The sequence below is a fragment of the Halictus rubicundus genome, chromosome 12, assembly GCF_050948215.1.
Source record: "Halictus rubicundus isolate RS-2024b chromosome 12, iyHalRubi1_principal, whole genome shotgun sequence".
In the NCBI taxonomy this organism is placed as follows: domain Eukaryota; kingdom Metazoa; phylum Arthropoda; class Insecta; order Hymenoptera; family Halictidae; genus Halictus; species Halictus rubicundus.
This window is the reverse complement of record NC_135160.1, coordinates 10312751-10333866: the sequence shown is the minus strand read 5'-3', so window position 1 is coordinate 10333866 and position 21116 is coordinate 10312751. Positions and strand designations below refer to the sequence as shown.

The 21116-nt window shown below is 43.2% G+C and overlaps 1 protein-coding gene across 3 annotated transcripts in view; it reads left to right on the top strand.

Moving 5' to 3' along the window:
* Window positions 1-21116, top strand: part of LOC143359956 (ras-related protein Rab-37) — a 138716-nt gene that overhangs the window by 35999 nt on the left and 81601 nt on the right. For all 3 annotated transcript variants that reach the window (XM_076798394.1, XM_076798392.1, XM_076798391.1), the window contains one exon: window positions 12014-12124. In XM_076798394.1, coding sequence (XP_076654509.1) covers window positions 12014-12124 — 111 coding nt within the window. The remainder of the gene's footprint in view (window positions 1-12013; window positions 12125-21116) is intronic.

The following is a 21116-nucleotide window of genomic DNA, read 5'->3' as shown; positions in this document are numbered from 1 at the left end:
TGCGCGTTCGAATCCCTTCGAATCGGATGCGCGATCCTTGACACGTCCTGTTGCGCCAGCAGATACTTTCGATCTAATTAGGCCACCGCCTGGACGGCGGAATTGCTTTCGGAACGAACAGGCAAGGATAATACACCGAACGCTATGAAAACCCCCAACGGGTTCTTCGGAACAAGCTCTCACTTTTGAGACATTCTTATTTCCAAAGCTGATCTTCGAATCCCTAAAACGCTACCATAAGCCAAAGATGATTGTACAGACGGCAGTGTTTAGGTCTCTTCAGACAACTTTTTATCAATTTTTTTAGCCCCCGTGAGTTCAAGTCTCTCCTCGCAAACAGGATTTGTGAATTGGTTTTAGTTGGTAAATCCCTATTACGGTAAATCCATATACGTATGCATGGGTCAAAACCTTTTCAAACTATCGCTTCAATATTGCAATGAGCAGTTTAGAAGTGGTCAATTGTGTTTCCTAAAAGTCCAATCTATGTCTGTATAGAGCCCAAATTGCGAATTTCTACCTCGTCGTGGAGTAATTTGTAATATTCGGCAGAAAATTCGAATTCTGAAGCAAGTACGACGTCACAAGATGGCTGCCGCTGAGAGATTCTCTTAATGTCGTGAGATTTAGTGTTCGTATCGAAAAAAGGGCTCTATACAGACATAGCAAAGGCATGTACAAACACGGTGGTATGCATTTTTAATTGATTACTTACTTATTTAAGACGTAAAATGTCTAGAAAAAAAGGCATAGCGTAACATAGCGTGACAGTCAAGGCCAAATGCCTGCCGGCCCCCTTAATTTTGCGGCGAAAGAATTTGGACGTGAAATAAAGAACGCTGCCGATTCAGGGCTACGAATTAATTTGCACAGCTAATAAATAAATCGTGTTGGTAGGTCCACCGTTAATGAAAGAGAAGGTAACGCGAGCGGAGTGGCAGGAGAATTCTCAGGTGAGGAGTATTGTCTTGCAGGTGGAAAGGTCTTAAACGGACGTCGGTCCTTCGCGTTCGATTTTATCCGCTCTCCAGTTTCGTTAGCGGTTACAGCCAAGGGAAAAGGCAAGATCGAGCGGATTTTTTCCGCAAGTCAAGCCGCTGGAACGTCGGCTAGAAACAGCGCAAACCTTAAGCGGCCGTGCATTTGGCGGGCTCGTGCAGTCGCATACAAATTGAGTTAGCGGCCTCGTGGTAATGGAGGCAAACGAGAAATACGGGCGAACGAGCCGACGAAACTGTAGCCGAGGGAAGAAACCAGCAGATACCATTCTGGTCGACCAGAGAAATCTTCGGTATTGTTCTCTTACGGTTGCTGTACGGCGAAACTTTGTTCAACTTTGTTGAACTTCGATTTGCATCCTCCAACCCCTCCACCTCGACGATTAGTCGAATTGTTTCACTAACCCTCGTAAGACGGGCGATTTTGATCAGTGTTCAGGTCCTCTCAAATATTTGTTCATTCAATTTTTAAAGATATTTTTATTTTTATAACTATTGATCTTATTATTCTCGATTACACAGATCAGGCTTTTCCAACTTAATTATTCCATATTTAAGAGTTAATAATTTCATACAAGAAGAAGGAAGTTTATTCTACATTCACTTGTTCGAATATTGAAAAGATCAGAACTTTATTAGAAGTTTTTAAAACAAAGTCACGATCCGTGATCCTTAACAGATTTTGCTTAAAACCCTTATTACAAGTTTAACTCGTTGTCATACGCGATTAATAAATAAAGTAAATCAGGATTTTAAAAATCGAGTCGATTCTCCCTTGAAAAATATTCGACCAATCCTTAAAATCTTGAATTTTATCTGCGACATTGCTCTCGAACAATCTTCGGATTCGCCGAGAAAATCGTCTTTTAAGATGGCCGAAGTTGAAAAAGTTATTTCATTTCGCTTCGATAGCTGTTTGCGAAAGGTACCGAGGCGATCCGAAAAGTTTTTCGAGAATGGTCGCCCGTTTATGGTGGAAAGATTTTCCAGGTTCGACAGCGAGATGGGCGCGCCCGGTCGCAAATAATGTCCCTAAAAATGGCAACGTCACCGCGCTCCTTTTTGCAACAGGCATTTCACCCGGCGCGGCGCGCTGCCCGATCGAAAGGTTGACTCTCCTTTTATCGTGAATCCGAACAACTGACTGGACAAGCTCGAATGGAGGATTCAAGCCGCGTTTTTCGCGTGCGCGACCGATTGGTATTCCAACCGTCCGCTCCCCGAACTGGGAATTGTAAATTGATAAACGCTCGGCTGCGATTCACGATAAAGAACAAGGGATCGTCCTTCTAGCTTATTTTTTTTACCCGAAATCTTCGGCTATCGATCCTTCTTGCGCGACTCCGTGCCTCCAACAATACGATTCTTATTTTTATACGCAATTCAAAGCAGCTACTACAGGTTTCGGCTCATTATTTTTCTGCACACACTGTACTGTGATTTTGGCAACGTAACTATTTCTACTTGTTTCTTTCTATTTTGATCAATAACATGTGACACGAACATGGCGGCTGTGAGAACTGAAAGATCTATCGCTCTTATTGGAAGACTCTGTACATCAAGAAATTTTGCGAAATCGGAGCAACTACTAAAAAAAGTAAGAAAAAGCGATCATTGACACACACGTTGAGTATTTCTGAATCTCTCAGTTCTCTGTGATCTTTTCCATGAAGACGAAGGGTTAAACTTTTAGTTTTGCGCAGTAGACTGTGTCGGGGTAGCTTTCGAGTGGAAATTTTGGTGGCAAGGGTCGCTTTTGTCGGAGGAGTCAATTAATTAAATTTCATTCACGAATCAATCGGTCCATCGGGCGACCTCGGATCCATAATACATAAAGAGCGCCGGGGGATTTGCAATTCCGAATGAAGAGAACCCGAAGTTAGCTCGCCCCGGTAATGGACGAAGAAACACGGCCTTCGGGTAATAATTTCATTCGACTATCGGGCCCGGCAAAAAGGGAGTCAAGGGGGGATGGATCCTTCTTATTGTTCGGCCGTAATTGAGTTTTTCAGTAATATATTCTGGAAGCGTTCGATCCTCTACGGCCCCTCATTAGAAAACTTCTCCGTACCCTAAATTTTTCATAACGAATTAACATCGTGAAAATAGAGTACCATACTCTGCGACGTTTCTTTCCATCTGCGTCGAAGACTGGCAGCCAACCTGACCTGCTTTATAATTCATACAGTCAATTAATACCGGCTGCGACACTGCAAATATTTGTTTAAGAAGCCGGTCGATCTAGGACAATTTTTAAAAGCGGATCTTTATGCAACGACGAGTTGGTGCAATTTCAAGCAATGGAATTATTAAACGAATTCGAGAGTGTCGATATGCTCGTTTCAACTTCGGATTATTAAACAAAGGAACTTCCGAATGACTATTGTGTCTTTGAATCCACGCAGATCATCTTTATTTTGCACTCAGATCCGCAGTCTACGGACGAATAAAACTTTTAGTTTAAAATTTCACTGCTCGCGTCCTGCCTTCAAATCGAACACGAACTTTCGCGATCGTCTAAAGCTGTGTCCACACCGAACCATCATCGAGCGACTGTTCGTTGCCTCTTCCCTTCTTCGTTTATTCTGAATTTATTATCAATTAAAAGTTGCTGCAGTGTGGACATAGCGTATTAATTCACTCGAATTTAATGGTGCAGCGCAGATTCGAACCCGCCTGAAAATGCGCAAGCTCTCAGGAGAGAGTTTTCCAGGCACGAACTTTCGCAAAATGTTCGTTTCATTTTGCAACTTTGAGGCTGGTCTAAAAAATGTGCAAGCTCTTCGTAAAGAATGAAAGGCAAAGAGTTATACTCGACAGTGGCGGTGACATAACCGAGTGGAAGAGCCGGCGCAGGAATTCATCCGCGAGAGTCGATCGCGTCGACGACGTCACGACTCGAGAAGTCGAAGAAAGTCCTCGTAAAATTTACGGCCGGCCGATGCCGCCGCGGTGGAACGCGCATGTATACGACGGGCCCGCGACGTGACAATGCCGGACGTGCACTTATACGGGCTGCATTATAATTTGCATTGTGCGCCGCGCGCCATGTGCGTGCACGCGCGCTCGAAAACGCACGAGATATCGCGTTACACGCGCCTTTCCGGAGAATACACGACTGTGCCCTACGTTGTGCATCGAATTCGGAACATGTGCGTCGCGGGAACGGAGAAACGTCCGAACGGAGCTCTGTTTCAGTGACTCTCAATACCTCGTAACTATTTTATTTGTAACGAACAAATCAGCCCTGATTTAGACTTACAGTGATTTCTCTATATACGTCGCCGAGGCCTCGATGATAAACGCCGCGGAACTATCCCCACTACCGCGGAGTATACGAACGAAATTTAAAGGGGCGTCCGTCGCCAGGCCCGTACCAAATCATTGTCACCCTGCCCATTCGAAAATTTAAAGTTGCAAAATATGAAAGAAAACCTTGTATCCAGTGATACACATACGAATACTAATTCTACATTATAAAATACTAATGTAAAGTGTACATAAAAAGAACGAAGGGTCTGTTCCGTCGACAGAATTTGTTTACCACGTTTTTGTATCTAGCGTTAATAGACTCTCGTCTGACCTGCCTAGGATAACCTTACCCTAACACGTTCGTGGGAGCGAAGCTGTCAAAATCGCAGTATAATTTTGATCGTGGTCGGAGCTACTTCCTCATGTTCACTGTCACCATTTCCTAAACTGTGCTGTGCAGTATAAGCTCCGAAAGACAGGGACAATTTTATTCGGACGTATTCGCCCGAGTCAATAATAGCGTGCTGTGGATTCGACGGATGATTCTGAAAAATTTGTAAGTGTACTTTTAATTATTATTTTGTACTGTACATAGCCTCTGTAAATAATTTTTTCAAACGCAAAGACTTTGTGAACCACCGGATATCTCTCGGTGCGTTCGGGGACGAAGAACTTGCAAATAACGCCGGAGAAAGGCTCCCGGTGGAATTAATAACGATTCGGGCGATAGTAGTGCAAGCGTTCCTCCATTTTCGTTCCTCCGCGTGTATAAGGAGCCGGCTTTGGCTTTATGGTGGTCCGATACACTCCGATAGAGCCGCACGAATAAAGGTTTCGCCGGTTCCGAGGCAGAATAAATCCGCACGCAGGAAAGTGGTCCTCACTTTCACCGTGGCTTTAAATCAGTCCGCGTTCCGCGCGCGTTAATTTGCATGATGCGTGAAAGGAAGTGTGTACTTTGGTTTGATTTATCGCCACGGTTTAGCCGTAAGCTGGTCCCTGCACGATTTAATACCGACTCTCGCCGATCCTTATCTCTCCACGGGAATCGCTTCTCTTAATCGACGACTCCGCGCGCTTTTTATCACTTAACCCTAATGACAGTCTTCCCGGTGCGTCGAATCTCGATTGGAAAATCCTGCGTCGCTGCTTCAACCCTCCACCGTGAATATCTGCGAGCCTAATCTCGGTATCATCTGCACCTTCCCGTTCGGATCATCCGTCGAAATTTATACGATTTTATCCGATTATTAGACTGCAGATTTTATAGATTTAGAAGTTTGAAAGAGTAGAGGGATTGAAAGAATTTTTTGACATCAATATATTATTTTTGAAGATGTCAAACAGAGTCGAATTTCTATTCCACTTAATTTTCCATAAAAATTCGCGATCGGGCAATCACGGATTAATTTATATTTGAGGCGTAAACATATGCGTTTAGTGCAAATCGAATATCGTAGAAAACTTTGGTTATCGAGATAAGGGTTGAAGGGAGACGGAGCTTGTGGCAAGCTTCCGTGAAATAGATTGCGAGGACCTGCCCGCAAAAAGGATACCGCGAGGGTGAAATTCGCGGAACAAAGAAGCTCGGAAAGAGAGAACCGAAGCGTGAAAGAGAGAAAAAGGGGGAGAGAGAGAGAGAAATGGAGAGGGAGCGTTGGTTTCGCGCGACAGCTGAGGACAGAGATCGTGTCGGAAGGAGAGGAAGAGAAGGGAGGGCAGTGAATTAAGTTTCTCCGCCCCTGAGGCCGACACATTCGCCGGTGCTCGTCACGACCACCCCCTGGGGGTCCTGCGAATCTTTCAATGGAAATTTTGCGCGAAGGGGACACGCCGCCGCCTCGAGCCTCGCCTAAATGATATAGAAATTAAACGTACGAGACTTCCCGGCTCATTGGTTTTGAAAACAGAGTGAGTCCCCCCTCCGCCCCGCGAAAACTTCCTCGTAGCTCTCATTTTTCGCGGAAATTCTCCTTTCGCGGGATTCATGAATTATGGAAGCGAATGCATTGTGCTAGATCACGATAGCGATGCGAATCGTGTTTCGAGTTGTTTACGCAGTTGTTATAAAAAATATTGCGAAAAATTTCGGGGAAAGTTGATGCAACAGAAAACCAATGAAATTGAATGATTTTCTGCGGAGGAAATGTTAAAAATGATTCGTCTTCAAAGTGATTTTCGAGATGTATCGAAACATCGAATACTGCTCGGTATATTTTTCAACGAATATTCGGTAGATTAATTTTATTTGTAAAACGTTCGCTCGGCTTTCATCTTTTCTAATTTGCTTCGTGGGTTCGTTAAAAGTATTTCATACGGTATAGCTTCTACACGAAAACGAACTGAAAGCAAATGCATGTCTTCGTGGTTCAATTTATTAGAGGAGAAAGGGATGTTCCGGTTTACCGCGGGTTTTCGAGAAATTCCTATGGTATATGAAAATATTTTCGTCTACATTCGATTTTCAATGTCGTTGGTGTTTCGTTATTATTTGTTTTTCAATCAAATCATGACACTGCGTCATATTTAGCTGCACTTACGCTGACCCTTGAAAAAACGATTGGATTGCGTTCCCAAGGGTGTTCTATTTGATCGCCACCAAAATCGCCATTGCCGTCGAACCATTTTTTCACAAATTCTCGGCTGTGTATAATTTTACGATTCTCTAACATTTTCTGTAGCAGGCAAACATTCAATAAATGTAGTCCGTGATCCAAGAAATGTAGAAAGCAGCCTGTGTTCAAAATATTCTAAAAAGTATAATTTTTTTTCACAGTCCTGTAATAAAATGGCGGCGTTCGTACCTTCCGAGGATCATATTCGTCATTGCAAACTTTTTCATTTTCATGCGGGATTTAATGCAACGGTAACAACAAAGAAAATTTGCGATGTTTATAGAGATGTATTGAAGGTCAACAAGTGTCAACGTTGGTTCAGAAGGTTTGCGGCTGGTGATTATGATCTCTCTGACAGGCCTCGAAGCAGACGACCAGTTGAATTTGATAATGACACCCTAAAATCTCTAGTGGAAGCTGATCCACAAAATTAAGTATACAAGAATTATCGAGTAGCCTTGGGTCCATATGGTCAACTATAAAAAGGCACCTACACGAAGTGGGAAAGGCATATAGGCAAGGAATATGTGTACCGCATCAATTATCTGAGACCAACAAGAATATTCGTCGATCAATTTGCACGTCATTGCTATCCAGATTTCGTAGAGATCCATTTCTTAGCAGAATCGTTACCAGAGATGAAAAATGGATTCTTTGTGATAACATAAAGCGTTCCAAGCGACGGCTTTCTGCAAATCAAACCGCAATATCAACCCCTAAACCTAGCTTATCACTTGGAAAGGTGTTACTGTGCATTTGGTGGGACTGTCGTGGCATAATTCACTTTGAGTTGTTGAAACCTGGAGAAACAGTTACTGCTCAGTTGTATTGTCAGCAATTACAACGGCTGTATTCAGAACTATTGAAAAAGAGGGCATCTTTAGTCCACGGAAAAGGTGTAATACTGCAAATTGACAATGCCCGGCCCCATGCAGCGAAACTCACTCAGGAAAAAATCAAAGAATTGCAATGAGAAGTTTTACCGCACCCCCTGTACTCACCGGACATTGCACCCTCTGATCTTTTCAGATCTCTGGAGCATTATTTAAGAAATAAAACATTCTGTAGAAGATGCAAGGAGGCACCCTGAGTCGTATTTTGCTTCACGAACCCTGGATTTCTATAAGGGGGGAATTGAAAATTTACAGGGAAGACGGCAAACTGTCCTTGACAATGACGGAGATCATATAATAAATTAAGAAATAAAAACTTGAATTTACTACAAAGTTTGTTTTAGATTTCAAAATAATTGATTACTTATGAGCCCCCCTAATGTAAGAACGTTTATCGTATTGCTCCCTTTGACTATCACTTTTTCAGATCTCTGGAGCATTATTTAAGAAATAAAACATTCTGTAGAAGATGCAAGGAGGCACCTCGAGTTATATTTTGCTTCACGAACCCTGGATTTCTATAAGGGGGGAATTGAAAATTTACAGGGAAGACGGCAAACTGTCCTTGACAATGACGGAGATCATATAATAAGTTAAGAAATAAAAACTTGATTTCAAAATAATACTTATGGGTCCCTAATAATATTCCGAGCAGCTTGGGGAGTGGGAAATACGGAAAAATCGATCGCGATTACCTCTTTCGTTGTCGCACAACCTCGATTTATTTCGGAGGGCCGTGCGATCGCGTCTCGAGACGGAAATGAAGCGGGACGTGCGATCGGTGGGTGACTGAATTACACGGCGCCGAATTGGAACCCAGCTGCGGGTATCCCGGGGTCCGTGCAGGTGGAAGCAACACCGTGTAATGTATTAATTTGGCCCGTGCCTCGGGTCAAACGGTAAACTCCGTCCGGCCTGTGAACCGCGAACGGTATCACAGGTGTCAAAGCGGGTAGCACGCAGCTCGCGCTCGCGCTCGCGCACGCACGCGCGCGCGGAAAAGAGAAAGGCGAGGAAGCGACAAGACGGATAATTTCGGGCCCGCCGATGGATAGAAATTTATGGGACGGTAATAAAAGTTCTGGCCGACTAATTCTGTTACTTTTACGAGCCGCTGGTTTATGGACAGAGACGGCCGCGCGGAGTGATTCCGCGTTCGGCCGCTTCCGTTCCGTTTTTTTTTTTCCCCTCCCGTTCTCAGCTTCCCTTCGTGCCCGGACTCAAAAAGGGCGGTGCAAATTGAATTCGACTCCGATCATCTCGGGGATCATTGTCCTGCGGTTGATTTTACCGATGCCGGTCGTGTTCAGTATTTCGGGCCTTTTGTCGGGAGAATTACCGATCAGTTTTTGGGAATTCTTGTGAAAGGATCGACCGGGGACACGTTAATCCTCTTGTTCGGGTTCATTGCATCGGTGGAACTATGTGTAGCGGCTTCGAGGCTCCGATAGACTGTGTTGGCTTGTCGCTTAATGGCTTTATTGGCAGAATTAGTGAACACAGATGTATGCGAATAATGGGATTCCTCGTGTGCATTCTTGCGAAGCGTTTATGCAGGTAATTTTTGTGGGATATCGTGTTTCATTGAAGGTGTGCATAGTTGGCGGACAGTAAGCTACGAAGACGTGTTTTATCGCGCAATAGGATTGTATGATTGCACATTTTATTAGAGAATTTAACAGTTAGCGCTGATGTTACCTGGGAAGTGTGGTATGCGGAAACGACGGAAGCAAATGTTACTGGCTAGATGCTGGTCAGACGATTACTGTTCCGACTGTGAAATACAATGTTTATTTAGTTTTAATGCAACGGGATGTTACAACCTATAAAACGAGGTGTTGGGAATCAATTTCGATAACAAATTCACGCAACACAAATATACTGTGTGTGAAGCGAAATGTTATTGCATCTGGCACAGTCTTGAAATATTTGTGAAAGCTTGCGGTTAAATCTAATTGCAAAAAAAATTATGAGCGTCTTAATTTGTCACGGTAGGATCGAAAAAAATTGATCAACGCAATTACATCAAATTGCCACGTGTCCACCAAAATTCCCAACAGGAGTCAAAATTTTCCGGCGTCAAGTTGATCAGTGTTGTAGATTTCGAACAATATCGCACCATCTCGAAGGAGAAAAGGGAAGAACAAGGGGGAAAGGAAAAGAATGAATCGACTATTGTTTTCCTTTCACCGCAGTTTACTCGCAGGTAGAAACAATGACCAAGTTTCTTGTAATACACCTGTGCGAGGATGTCGCAGCTGGTCTCGAATTCAAGCTGTGTAATTCAGCCACCTTTGTGAACCTCGCTGCGGTCGATTTAAACCTTGAGGGCGAGGGATCGAGGTCTCCCCGATCGATCGATCGATCGAGATTCGGCTCAGATAAATACAGAACAGTGCTACAAAGTGAGTACTTCCTTCCGGTACGGTAGAATTATTGACGGTAATTGGACAGTACATTCGGTTTGTCATTTGAGGGAACCTTATCTTTCGTGTGCCTCAAATTACCAGTCTTACGCGTAGATCAAATATCCTCGAAATACTCAGCTGTACTTCGGCTGCAGTTGTTAATTCGATCGACAGATTGCGAATTTATTGGCCACTTCCGGTAGATGGGGAAGCAAAGTTGCTGCACACAGTTTTGCATTTTACGTACGTGTCGGTAGTTTCAAACTTCTCTCCGCGATCTGCATAAAAACTGCACATGAGGTATGAACCATAATAGACTTAAAGAAATTTTTATTTCCATATTTTACACAGTTTTTCACTTACTCGTTTTATCCATAAAGGAATAAAATCCGTCTACCGATTACAATTGCTTATGTACTTATTTGTGTAAATTCTGATAATAATTTTTTAAGAAAGGAAGACTATCGTTATATGCTCGTGTTATGTAACGAAATTAAACGCGCCAAAAAAAAAACTTTTGAGACAAAGTAGCACGGTGTCTCACAGCAAAAATTGCAATAAGTCGGACGAGCAGCGTGCTTAATCTCAGCCTCAATTACTTCTCGAGTAACGCGGAGGTGTCAGAGATGTTAGAGGTTGGAATGGCCGCGAGTGCATAGGGTCAAATAAATTATCGTCTAGCGCAGGGTTGAGTGACGCGTGTCTCGGTGATTCACGGAAGACAGCGGGCGAAAGTCGTCTCTAGGCTTCGTAGTAACTCATCCTACCGATAATGACAATTAACCGTGCCTTTCACGTCGCGCGCGCCTCTCCAATCGGCCCTCCGACAGCCATCTACCTGTGGCGAAGCAGGTGCCATCGCAGCCCGTAATGTAATAATCCGCCGCGTGGCCAGGTCAAACGATTATTACCGGCTACAGGTGTTACTATCGGGAAAGGCGAGGCCCCGGCAACAAAGTTGGCTGCCGACCGCAGCTTTTATGGGACCACACAGCTCGATGGCTAACGGGAGAGATCGAAGTACCTGCATCCTCCGAGGAAACCCGAGAAACAACAATCATAATAACAAGTGCAATCCTGTGGCTTGGCGGTTTTTCAACATTAAATGAACCTACAATGTACCGAGGAATGGGCCTTCATCGCCTCGCTACTGATTAGATGAATTAACACGCTTCAACCTACCGCCACATTTCACTCTCTCCAATAGTAAAATCAAACCAACTGTCGAATCATCGTTCATTTGCACATCGTTTCACGCGAAAATAAAAATATTCTAAGAGTAATAGAGTGAAACTTCTCTGTTATTAATTATTTTCTAGAAGAAAATGGACGTTCATTGTGTGCCTACATTTATTCCAGTAGCTAGATACTGATGGCAAACGAAACCATTTTATTTCGCTTTCAGGGAATTCATTTTAAATTCGTTTTGGCTCTCTCGTGTCAGATTCCGTTTTCAGCGAGTAATTGCCCCTAAAAAAATCTGGAAAAATTCATACAGCTCATTCTAAATTGAGATTATAATTAATTAATCGATGTACAAGATTTTCTTTCCCCTTTCTCTTTAAGTTTGGATAATTGCCTTACCTTTTGTCAGACAATTCCGAGGTCATTTGGACGCAGTTTTCCAACGTCGGACTCGTGTCAGAAAAATTGTTGCTTCCAAGCGGAATGACAGAGACCTTTGTCTCGCGCCACGGAATCGACGATAACGGTGCAATTACGATTTATAGTGTTCCATCGGCGAGTTCGGATGAACGTTCGCGAAGGCAACGATAGCATTCGAAAGAGATTGGCTTTCGTCCGACGAGAGTATCGTCGAGCAAACTACATACGTGTTTTATTTGCAGACGATTCTACTCGGCGACAGCGGAGTTGGCAAGACCTCGCTGTTGGTCCAGTTCGATACCGGGAGATTTCAGCACGGAAACTTCGCAGCCACTGTTGGTATTGGCTTCACGGTACGTACCAAGCCAACGTTCAATATTTATTCATTTGTTTAGGCGAAAGACAGCCAACCGTCGCGAGCCTTTAATGCCGCGTTGCGATCGACAGTCTCTGAATTCGTGTTTGCCGTTCGAACTTCAACAAATAGCTCGCGAACACTGTAAAACTTATCAAAAGTTAGGACTAGACCGTGGATATTTCACATTTAACTCCTTTTCCGGTTAAGGTTGGGAACAGTGTGTCGATCTTTTCCAAATTATTTCTATTTTCCCACTGTTTCGCATAAAACGCATAAAGTCCACGGTCTGGTTATTACCTTTCTTCATTGTCAAGTGTAGCACATATTTTCTTTTTCAATAAAAGTAGACTGTTCTAGCACGCGTCGTGCAAAAATGTCTTTCGCCTTTTCGAACATCGATACTAATTTTTGATCATACAAAAAACATGTTTAACTTCGATCGTTAACAGCATTCTCCAAATTGAGTCTCATCCGTTGATCATCTTTATCCACTTCGAGATCGGTCAACGGAAAATAATAAATCTTAAAAACATTCTGCGTGTCCTAAGATACATAAAAATATTTTTGTCTGTCGTCCCGTAAACAAAATGGCGGTGGAGCCGTTCCACGGCGACCGTGTGGTTTAGCTCAACAAGTGACGCACCGCCTAGTAGCACCAACTAGCATTTGCGTTCGAGCACTGCAATTTTTTTTTCAAATATTCGATGCTTCGGGAATGCGCTCTGATGCCCGGGGCACGGGCGAGAAGCAGAGTTTTAGTTGGACAAACAATTTGGAGAATGCCGAATCGATCGTGACCCTCGCGATAACAACAAGTCGCGGAGAAGCGCGTCGGACGACCGCGTGTATCAGCGTCTGCCGATGCGAGCAATGCATTTATGCACGAAGCTGCAACTGCCCGGAGCTGCTTGTACAGCCGGCCCGGATGATATTTACACGCGCGGAAAATTTATGGGCAAGCGAGCCCATTCCCGTCGCCTCCCTGTCGAAGTCGCTCGTTTGATTTTGTCGCGATTCCGCGCACGTACCCGCGCCGAAGTGGATGCTATTATAGCCTATTTTAGGATGGCCGCCCAACAGCCTCGGATGGGACAACAGCCTGGTCTCCTTCCTCTGGATCTTCCATCATCGTTGATCTTCGATTTCGCCGCGGTTTTCATTTTTGGTGGTCGCGAATAGTTCGGTATAAAAATTCGATAGTACCTGTATCCGGCCAGTAGCGAACTAAAACGATAATCGATAACGGTAATCCTGTTCCATTAATACGTTAATCTATTCCGTTGTACAGTGCACGCGTGTCCACATTATACGGAACCGTCACGTTTGCCTTAGTTTCGCGGATGGTGCTCTACATTGGTCTATTTAATGATCAGGACGCTTTTGTGGTCGCCGATCCTGTTATTCGCAATATTCGATACGGTGTATTTAACGAGGACGTGATACCGTCATGAATTACAATCGAATTTTAACCCCCTCCAACCCTCGTCAATGTTACTGCGGCTTTCTTTGATGCACACGTTTCGGAAACGGCCGAATAATGACCGGTTTTCAATTTGTAAAATTATATGCGATGTTATATTAATATTACCAAGTCCTTTCGAACCCGTACAAAATTTCGATGGCTAGATAATGAACGGACTATTTCATCCTGCGGGTATCGTGTTCCGTTCAGCGTTCCTGTGGAATCATGCCAATTTACCTAATTATACAAAACTTGATACTCGCGCGGCCACAATTTAATTGAAACGTAATACCTTTTTCGGTAATCTATTGTTCGCGAATATAATCATTGTTCGATCGGTCCTGGTATCAATGGCATTCAATATAGACATAAAGAAATCATTTTTGGCACAGTTTTCGAGGTTCTCAGCCACCGTGGACTGTCCCATTTCACTGCTTCGAAATTCAAAAACCTGGAAATCTGTGACGAAACCAATGCTTCGCGACGCAGATTTCGAGAAAGAATTTTAATATTTTGTGCGTGATCGAATTTCGTCGCTACCGAAATTCAAGTCCCCGAAAATTTGGTACGAAGCCACTTTTTCTCGGCTCAGACGTTCGAAAGTCTTTTTCAGCACGATTTTTCACGTTCTCGGCCACGGCGCACAATCCAAATCCATTACTGGAAAATCCAATTAAGATATGTGGTGAAACCAATTTTTCTCCACACGGATATAAGAAACGCACATTCTTGCACATTTTTCAGCGATCTTGGCCACGGGTGCACGACCGAATATCACCGCAGTGAGATCTAAGAATGCTTAAAGAATGATCTAAGAGAGCCAAGACTTCCTAGATTCGCGATAAGGTAGAGTGACCACGTTACCGACAAAAATAGGCGAAAAATGGTTTTACGTGACTCAACTTTTCCTCCTTATGTGAGAATATTTTTCGCCGGGAAAGGGCTCGTTCGAAAGAGGAAGGTTCAATCAAAATTCTATGATGAGATTATGCGGATATTTGGTAACATAAGCGTTAGAAGTATGCGAAAAATTTTTACGATGCGCGTGTCGTGGAATCCAAGCATTTTTCTGCCATTGGATGAGTTTTCTGGATGAAATCGAGAGCAAATTGAGCTATATGAGCCGTTCACTGCACAAATCGATTAACTCCACTTTTTGAAAAATCTTCAATTTAAGAGTCAAAGCACTTGGTATAACCATAACTAACATAATATATAATATATAATAACATAATATATAATTAACACCATTAAACGTCAACATTTTGTTGGCCATTGAATAATAAATAATTTATTTCAGAGGCCATTTTGATTAACTCCGTACTCTAATGTAAATCGTTGCAATAATGCAACTCAAATGCACTAGCAAGGGCTGAATAGTTAGAAAGGTCCAAACCCCACCTCATACAATTCAAATGTGACTATAATGAAGATTCAGAATTTAATGCCATTAATATAAGGAAATCTGTAGCAGGTAGACCCACAAAGTTTGAAAAATGTAGATCAGCCTTTATTATATCCTAAAGGTAGAACTGTGACAAGGGAAAAAAGGAGAGACATGACGGACCTGCTAATGATGATAATGATGAATCACAAATAAGATATTATAACAAAACTGTTAATATTCATTTTTATGGAAAATCTGTAATAAAAATATATAATAATTAACTTTTCCTGTAATAAAAAAAACTTAAAAATTTAAACTCTGAATTTAACTTTATTACTTTTTCCACTTGCCAAATCGATTAACTCCACCAGTCACATAAAAATTGTAACATTACTGACGATTATTTTTTGGCTATTCTTTCTTATTAATTTTATATACCTTTAGATGAAAGCTACATCTGTATGTATGCATTCTACAATATTTCTTTAAATTTATATTATAAAGAGGAATTTTAAAAACCAATGTACATTATTTCGTCGCATTTCTCAACTTTCTGTTTTATGGAGTTAATCGATTTGTACAATGAACGGCTCATATTTCGTCTTGATTCTCTGCGAAATAAAGCCGAAAAACTTGAAGCACGTTTCTGGGCGTCAGAATTCATATCGATAATACACAGCGAAAAATCGTGACAAGTTCAGTCACAGATCCGTCGGATCAAGATCAAGACGGATCTTAAGTCAGTGGCTGAAGCCTGTGAACGGAAATTATACAGCAGCGACCGACCTGCTGGCTCTGCAGAAGTCACGTGACTACACTTGGCTCTTAACACGTACGCTCTTAAAAATGTGTATTGATCGTTAAGGTGGATCGAGGAATCTCCGCGGTGCTAATGGATATTGTCTCGGTTCCCAGTATGCGGGTTACATACTGCACTTTCGAGTGCTGGTAGTAGACAGACGTCGGCGGTTCGAAGGCGACGCGCGGCGCGGCGCGACGCGGCGCGGCGGTGTGCCGTATCGTCGAGAAAGTTGAAATTGCTCTATCAAGGCGGCCGGTCGCAGATTTCTCCTGTAACACGTGTCTGTCTCGTGATGGCCGTGTCTCGTCCCGCGACGCGGCTTTCCCGCGAAACTTTCGTCTCGTTACTAGCAAATCCCGCGCACGGGAAATCGCGTTCAGATCCCCCCCGTTTTCCGCAACAATCGAAACGGTGACACGCGAACGGCGATCGGTTATCCGCGATTTAATTGGCCAAGTTATTCGCGCGGATCCGTAACGTCGCGCTTAACACATCCGCGAAGCAGTTTCGCAACGCTTCGATTACGCGCGAGAGACACCGTTCAACGATCGCGCGCGGACAGTCATTATCATGCTCTGTCTCGCGTTTCGTTTTCGTTGTCTCGCGGCGAACTGGAATCGGCGCGACCCGTTTCGAATTTTATAGTCGGAAATTAGGGGAACCTCTTTCGTGGGAAGTCGTTAGCGCGTCCGCCGACAGCGTTTCTTCTTTGTAGCAGTTTTCATAGTTATAATTGGACTGCGCGTCTTTGCGCGAAATAAAAAAGTGTTAGGATTGAACGTACTAAAGAAAAATGGAAATTATGAACATTTCTTTGAGAGAAGTATTAACACTTTGACTGCCAAACTAGAAATCTCAAAAATTCCATTAAATCAAAGTTATTTAATGAAATAAGAATTGAAAATGATTAAATGTATGATATTGAGTAGTCCTCCAACTTTTTTTCTTTCCTAAACAAATTTTGTATAAAGAATATATTAACGTAAAAATTAATTTTAAAACTTGGACAAATAATTCTGTCACCCACGTGTGGGTGACATGGCAGCCAACGTGTTAAAGTGAAATTAAAACTGCACAGCGTGAACATAGAAGATTGCACCTAGGATTTCTCGGTAATTATACGAAATTGTAACAAAGTGTAGTACGCAGTATGCGATTGGTTAAGATGCAGAAACGCTCGGCCATTGTTTCGCAACCCGTTGCAATCTGTGCAAAAGACGGCCGCGTTATCGATCACAGGGCTTCTCGTTTCTCGTAAACACATTAGTTTCGGAGTGCATGTTATGCGCTGCGTCGCGAACTTTGAATTGTAATAGGTACTCCTGGCGGAGTGGATTTTGGGAATTGAGGGAATCCCGAGAAAGTTAGGCGAAGCCGTAAGGTGGAACCGATTCGAGCGATAGTTACTGCGAAAAAATTTCAGCTCGAGTTTCCTGGAGCTCGATGGAATCGAAACTAATCCGAAACCGAGTTTCGAACAAGCTGGAATGAGATCCTGCTGTTGATTCCCGTTGGAACTGTTCGAAAAACTGAACGCGAGAGGAAAAATCATCGATCATCCGGAATACTTCTGCGACTTTAATTACATTTCATGCCACCGGTTAAACTTCGATTTCACTTTTAGAATTAAAAGTCCCGAGGAAAGGACATGTTCAACCAATTTTCTCTTTTCGATAATTTTACAATTTTTACCCTTCAACAGCAATTTCAATTGTGAACCAACAAGTCGCCCCTAGTAACGTCACCTAATAATTTCGGAATTGTTTTATTAAAAATAAAATTGATTATATTATTATATTTGGGATTATAATGTAAAAGAAGATTTTTAAGTTTCCTGTTGGTACAGGACAATTACTGAATATCCTATTAACAGGCTTTAAATTGCACTAATTCCTTGTTCGTCGTAAACGCGTAAAATCCACAGTCTACGCTATTCATAATTCAATCAAATTTGACAGATTGGTGCACGAGGGTGTACCGAAGCGACCCTCACAAAGCTGTTAATTAATATCCGCTACCGATTCCGAGAAACTGATCGGAGCATGTTCTTTTTATCCTTTTTATCGCGCATAGCGTTCGATTCCGCGGTGGTTCGTTGCACGAAGCCGCTTGCGTTCGGGGATTAAGATCTTGCGAACGATCGAGCCGGTGGATCTCGAACGAGAACCGCCGCCGCCTTGATTCCCAGCCGATACCGGGTACACTGGGAATTATGTAATTATTAGAAGCGGCGTCTACGCGGAGTCAATGAAATTCAGATCGAGCGCGGCGCGGCGCCGAGATAAGCGCCGCGTCGGTTCGGCCCGGTAATTACATAATGGAGTAGCACGCTGCCTCGACGCACCGTGAATATGCAATGTCGAATATTTACGTCGGATACGCGAACGAGGCCGGTGATCGTTGGAAAACGTCGAACCTCGCCGCGCAGACCAAGTGGCGCGTCCTTTGGATGTCAATCGAGGGGTGCTTTGCATCCAACGCGGCGACTCGTGGGAATCAAGAACATAAATTTCATAAGAATTTGTTATGCCGAAGCGTCGACAGCGCACACGGGCGACACCACTTTTTTATCCAGTTCGAAAATCAATTTTAATTACTAAAATTTGTAGGTCGTTACAAACGCATGACAGGATCCACAGGGTGCGAGAGGGTTGGGAAAGTAACTCCTATAATAAATCTTGTCTCTTCCATTTTTATTAGATTGTCCATGTACAGTGTTTACTCTATGTCCCAAACGCCTAACGGATAAAAGTCCCAGAACTATCCCCACTGCCGTATACCCCGTGAGGCCTCTAGATCTTGACTGTCCTTTTCTACGTTCGGCGTGGATCATAGAATAGTATCTCCTGCACGATATATGTCTCTGGATAGACCTGTGTTTTGGACATATATCGAGTAAACGCGGTATTAACACTTTGGACAGGAAGCTATTTTAACTCCAGTCCTCGGGAATTTTACCGAACCTGGAAATCGTGTTCCAAAAGCATTTTATAAATGAGAAAATGCAAAAGGGAGAGCATTCGTTCGTACCATAACTTGAATCTCTAGCATTAGCCCTTATGGTTAGCGGATCTTTATGCGAAATAAAAATGTTTGAAGAAGGAGCTTCTGTTTTAAGAAGAAGAATTTCTTCTTTCAATAATTTTAATAATTCCCTTCTCGTAAAAGTTTTCTTAATAATCTAATGTGTACACGTGCAAAACCATGATCTCTGTTAATAAGTCCCGTTTTATGGAGCGTCCTGGACGTTCACGGCCAGCCGGCAATATCCGTGGCCGAAGAGCGAGCCCGAAATTAGAAACTCCGCGAAACGTGATTGGCGGAGTGGTCGTTATCAGGTAATTTCGGGTGGCACCTGTGTCGAGCTATTAACGGGGGACTCTCGATCAATCGCGAACGGCGTGGAGGAAGAAATCCGCGGGAAGTTGACGAACCCCGCGGTGAATGAAATAACTGCGGAAGATGGTTGCCGAGACGAGGCAAAAAGGTGTGCACGGTCGCCTGACAAGCGGAACAAACGTTAACCGAGCGTTTCCGGAGGATCAGCGAGAGGATTACCTCGCGATTGGTTCGCTCCCCAAATCCTGAGTCCTCGACAGAACTGTTGCGAAAACTATCGGAACTGTCAGCAGCTAATCCGCCGTTCGTGTTGCTCAAAAATCTATTAGACGTCTGAGCAGTTTACGGAAACGATTATTGGACCGCGGATGTTGTGTATTTATGAGAAAAACGAACGCAGGAACGCAAAAAGAGTGAAAATAATTTATTTTACGGGAAACGTTCAAACACAAAGTTCGAATTAGCCGCGAGGAAAATTGTGCAGCAAGAGATTAATTTCCCATTTTTGAGAGACCATTAATTATTACACGTTGATTGCCATGTCACCCATACTTGGGTGACGGAATTATTTGTCCAGGTTTTAAATTGAATTTTTACGTTAATGTATTTATTGTACCAGATTTAATTGGGACCTGTAAAATGCAAGAAAGTTGGAGGACTACTCAATATCATACATTTAATGTTTTTCAATTTTTATTTCATTAAATGACTTGAGGTTTCCAGTTTGGCAGTCAAAGTGTTAAACCTTGTTACCTAACGTTGCTAAAATTACACGAATCACGAACAGTCGAAAGACCTATCGATACTTTATTCCTACCATCGATATTCCACGTCGTCTGCATTGTTCTCTGTTTCTCTTCGCTTTTCGACGGCTTTTGTTCCGACCGAAATGATAATGACCGGAAAACAAGCAAACAAGACAGCGCGCGGTTTTTATACGAAATCATAGGAGCACTTCATCAACGTCCATTGTAACGTCCGGCGAAATCTTTGTCAGCGCGGTTCGAAGGAAAATAACCGTTCGCGATGATCGACCACGGGGGCATTCGAGAATCGAGAATCGCCAGCCTATTCGAGGGTTGACGGAGAAAGGGGCAGAGAGCAATAAATCAGTCGGGGCTGACAGTGCCAAGTGGGGCCGGGCCGCGTGACGAGGCGGATTCGAATTCGATGCTTCTCCTCCTTTTTCCGCTTCGCTCGCACCCCATCCCCTCCATCGAACGGCTTTCTCTTTCTCTTCCCCTTTCCTCCCACGTGTCGAAATTTCAAGGTGGATCGCGGACAGTCGATTTAGCCGATTGCGAAACACCCCCGTCAATCGTTGAAACTCTACCGGGCTGATCCTTTTCCCCAGATAAACGGAATGGCTCCCACCGCTTGAATTTTTCATCGCACCCCCTCAACATTTAACCTTCGGGTCACCCACCTACCACGATTTTCATTTGATCGAACAAAAAATTTTCTTTCCGATTAGCAGCGAACTCTTAACCCACTCCCAAGGAATGGCCACAGGGACCCATAGGTTGGAAAACTTTAAATTGGGACTGTTTTTCTTGGGTGATAAATTCTCAAAACGTTATTCCTTCTCGTTTGTACATTTAAATTTAATATTCCGAAGTCCCGTTCCTGCAGGAAAAGCATCGCAAAACCATCCTTATACACTACCGGCCAAAAGAAATTGCCCACATATAAAAATCGCATAATTTTCTTAAAATTGAACCAAACGAGTTGAGTTTTCTTGACACGTTAATTGACAAAGTTTACTAAGTAACGGGTAAACGAAATGTTGAAAAAATTGGTATTGGTCGGAATTGCGAAGAAAAAAGTTAAAGTAAATTTTTTCAACTTTTTTATCCAAGCCTGTAATGAAACTTTAATCAATACGTTTTGTAGATCTACGGTACGTTTGTACAGGACACACGACCGCCATCATGATTTCGAGCGGATTTTCGGCTTCGCCGGAAATTTAATACTGGTCGGTCGCTTGTTTCGTCAGA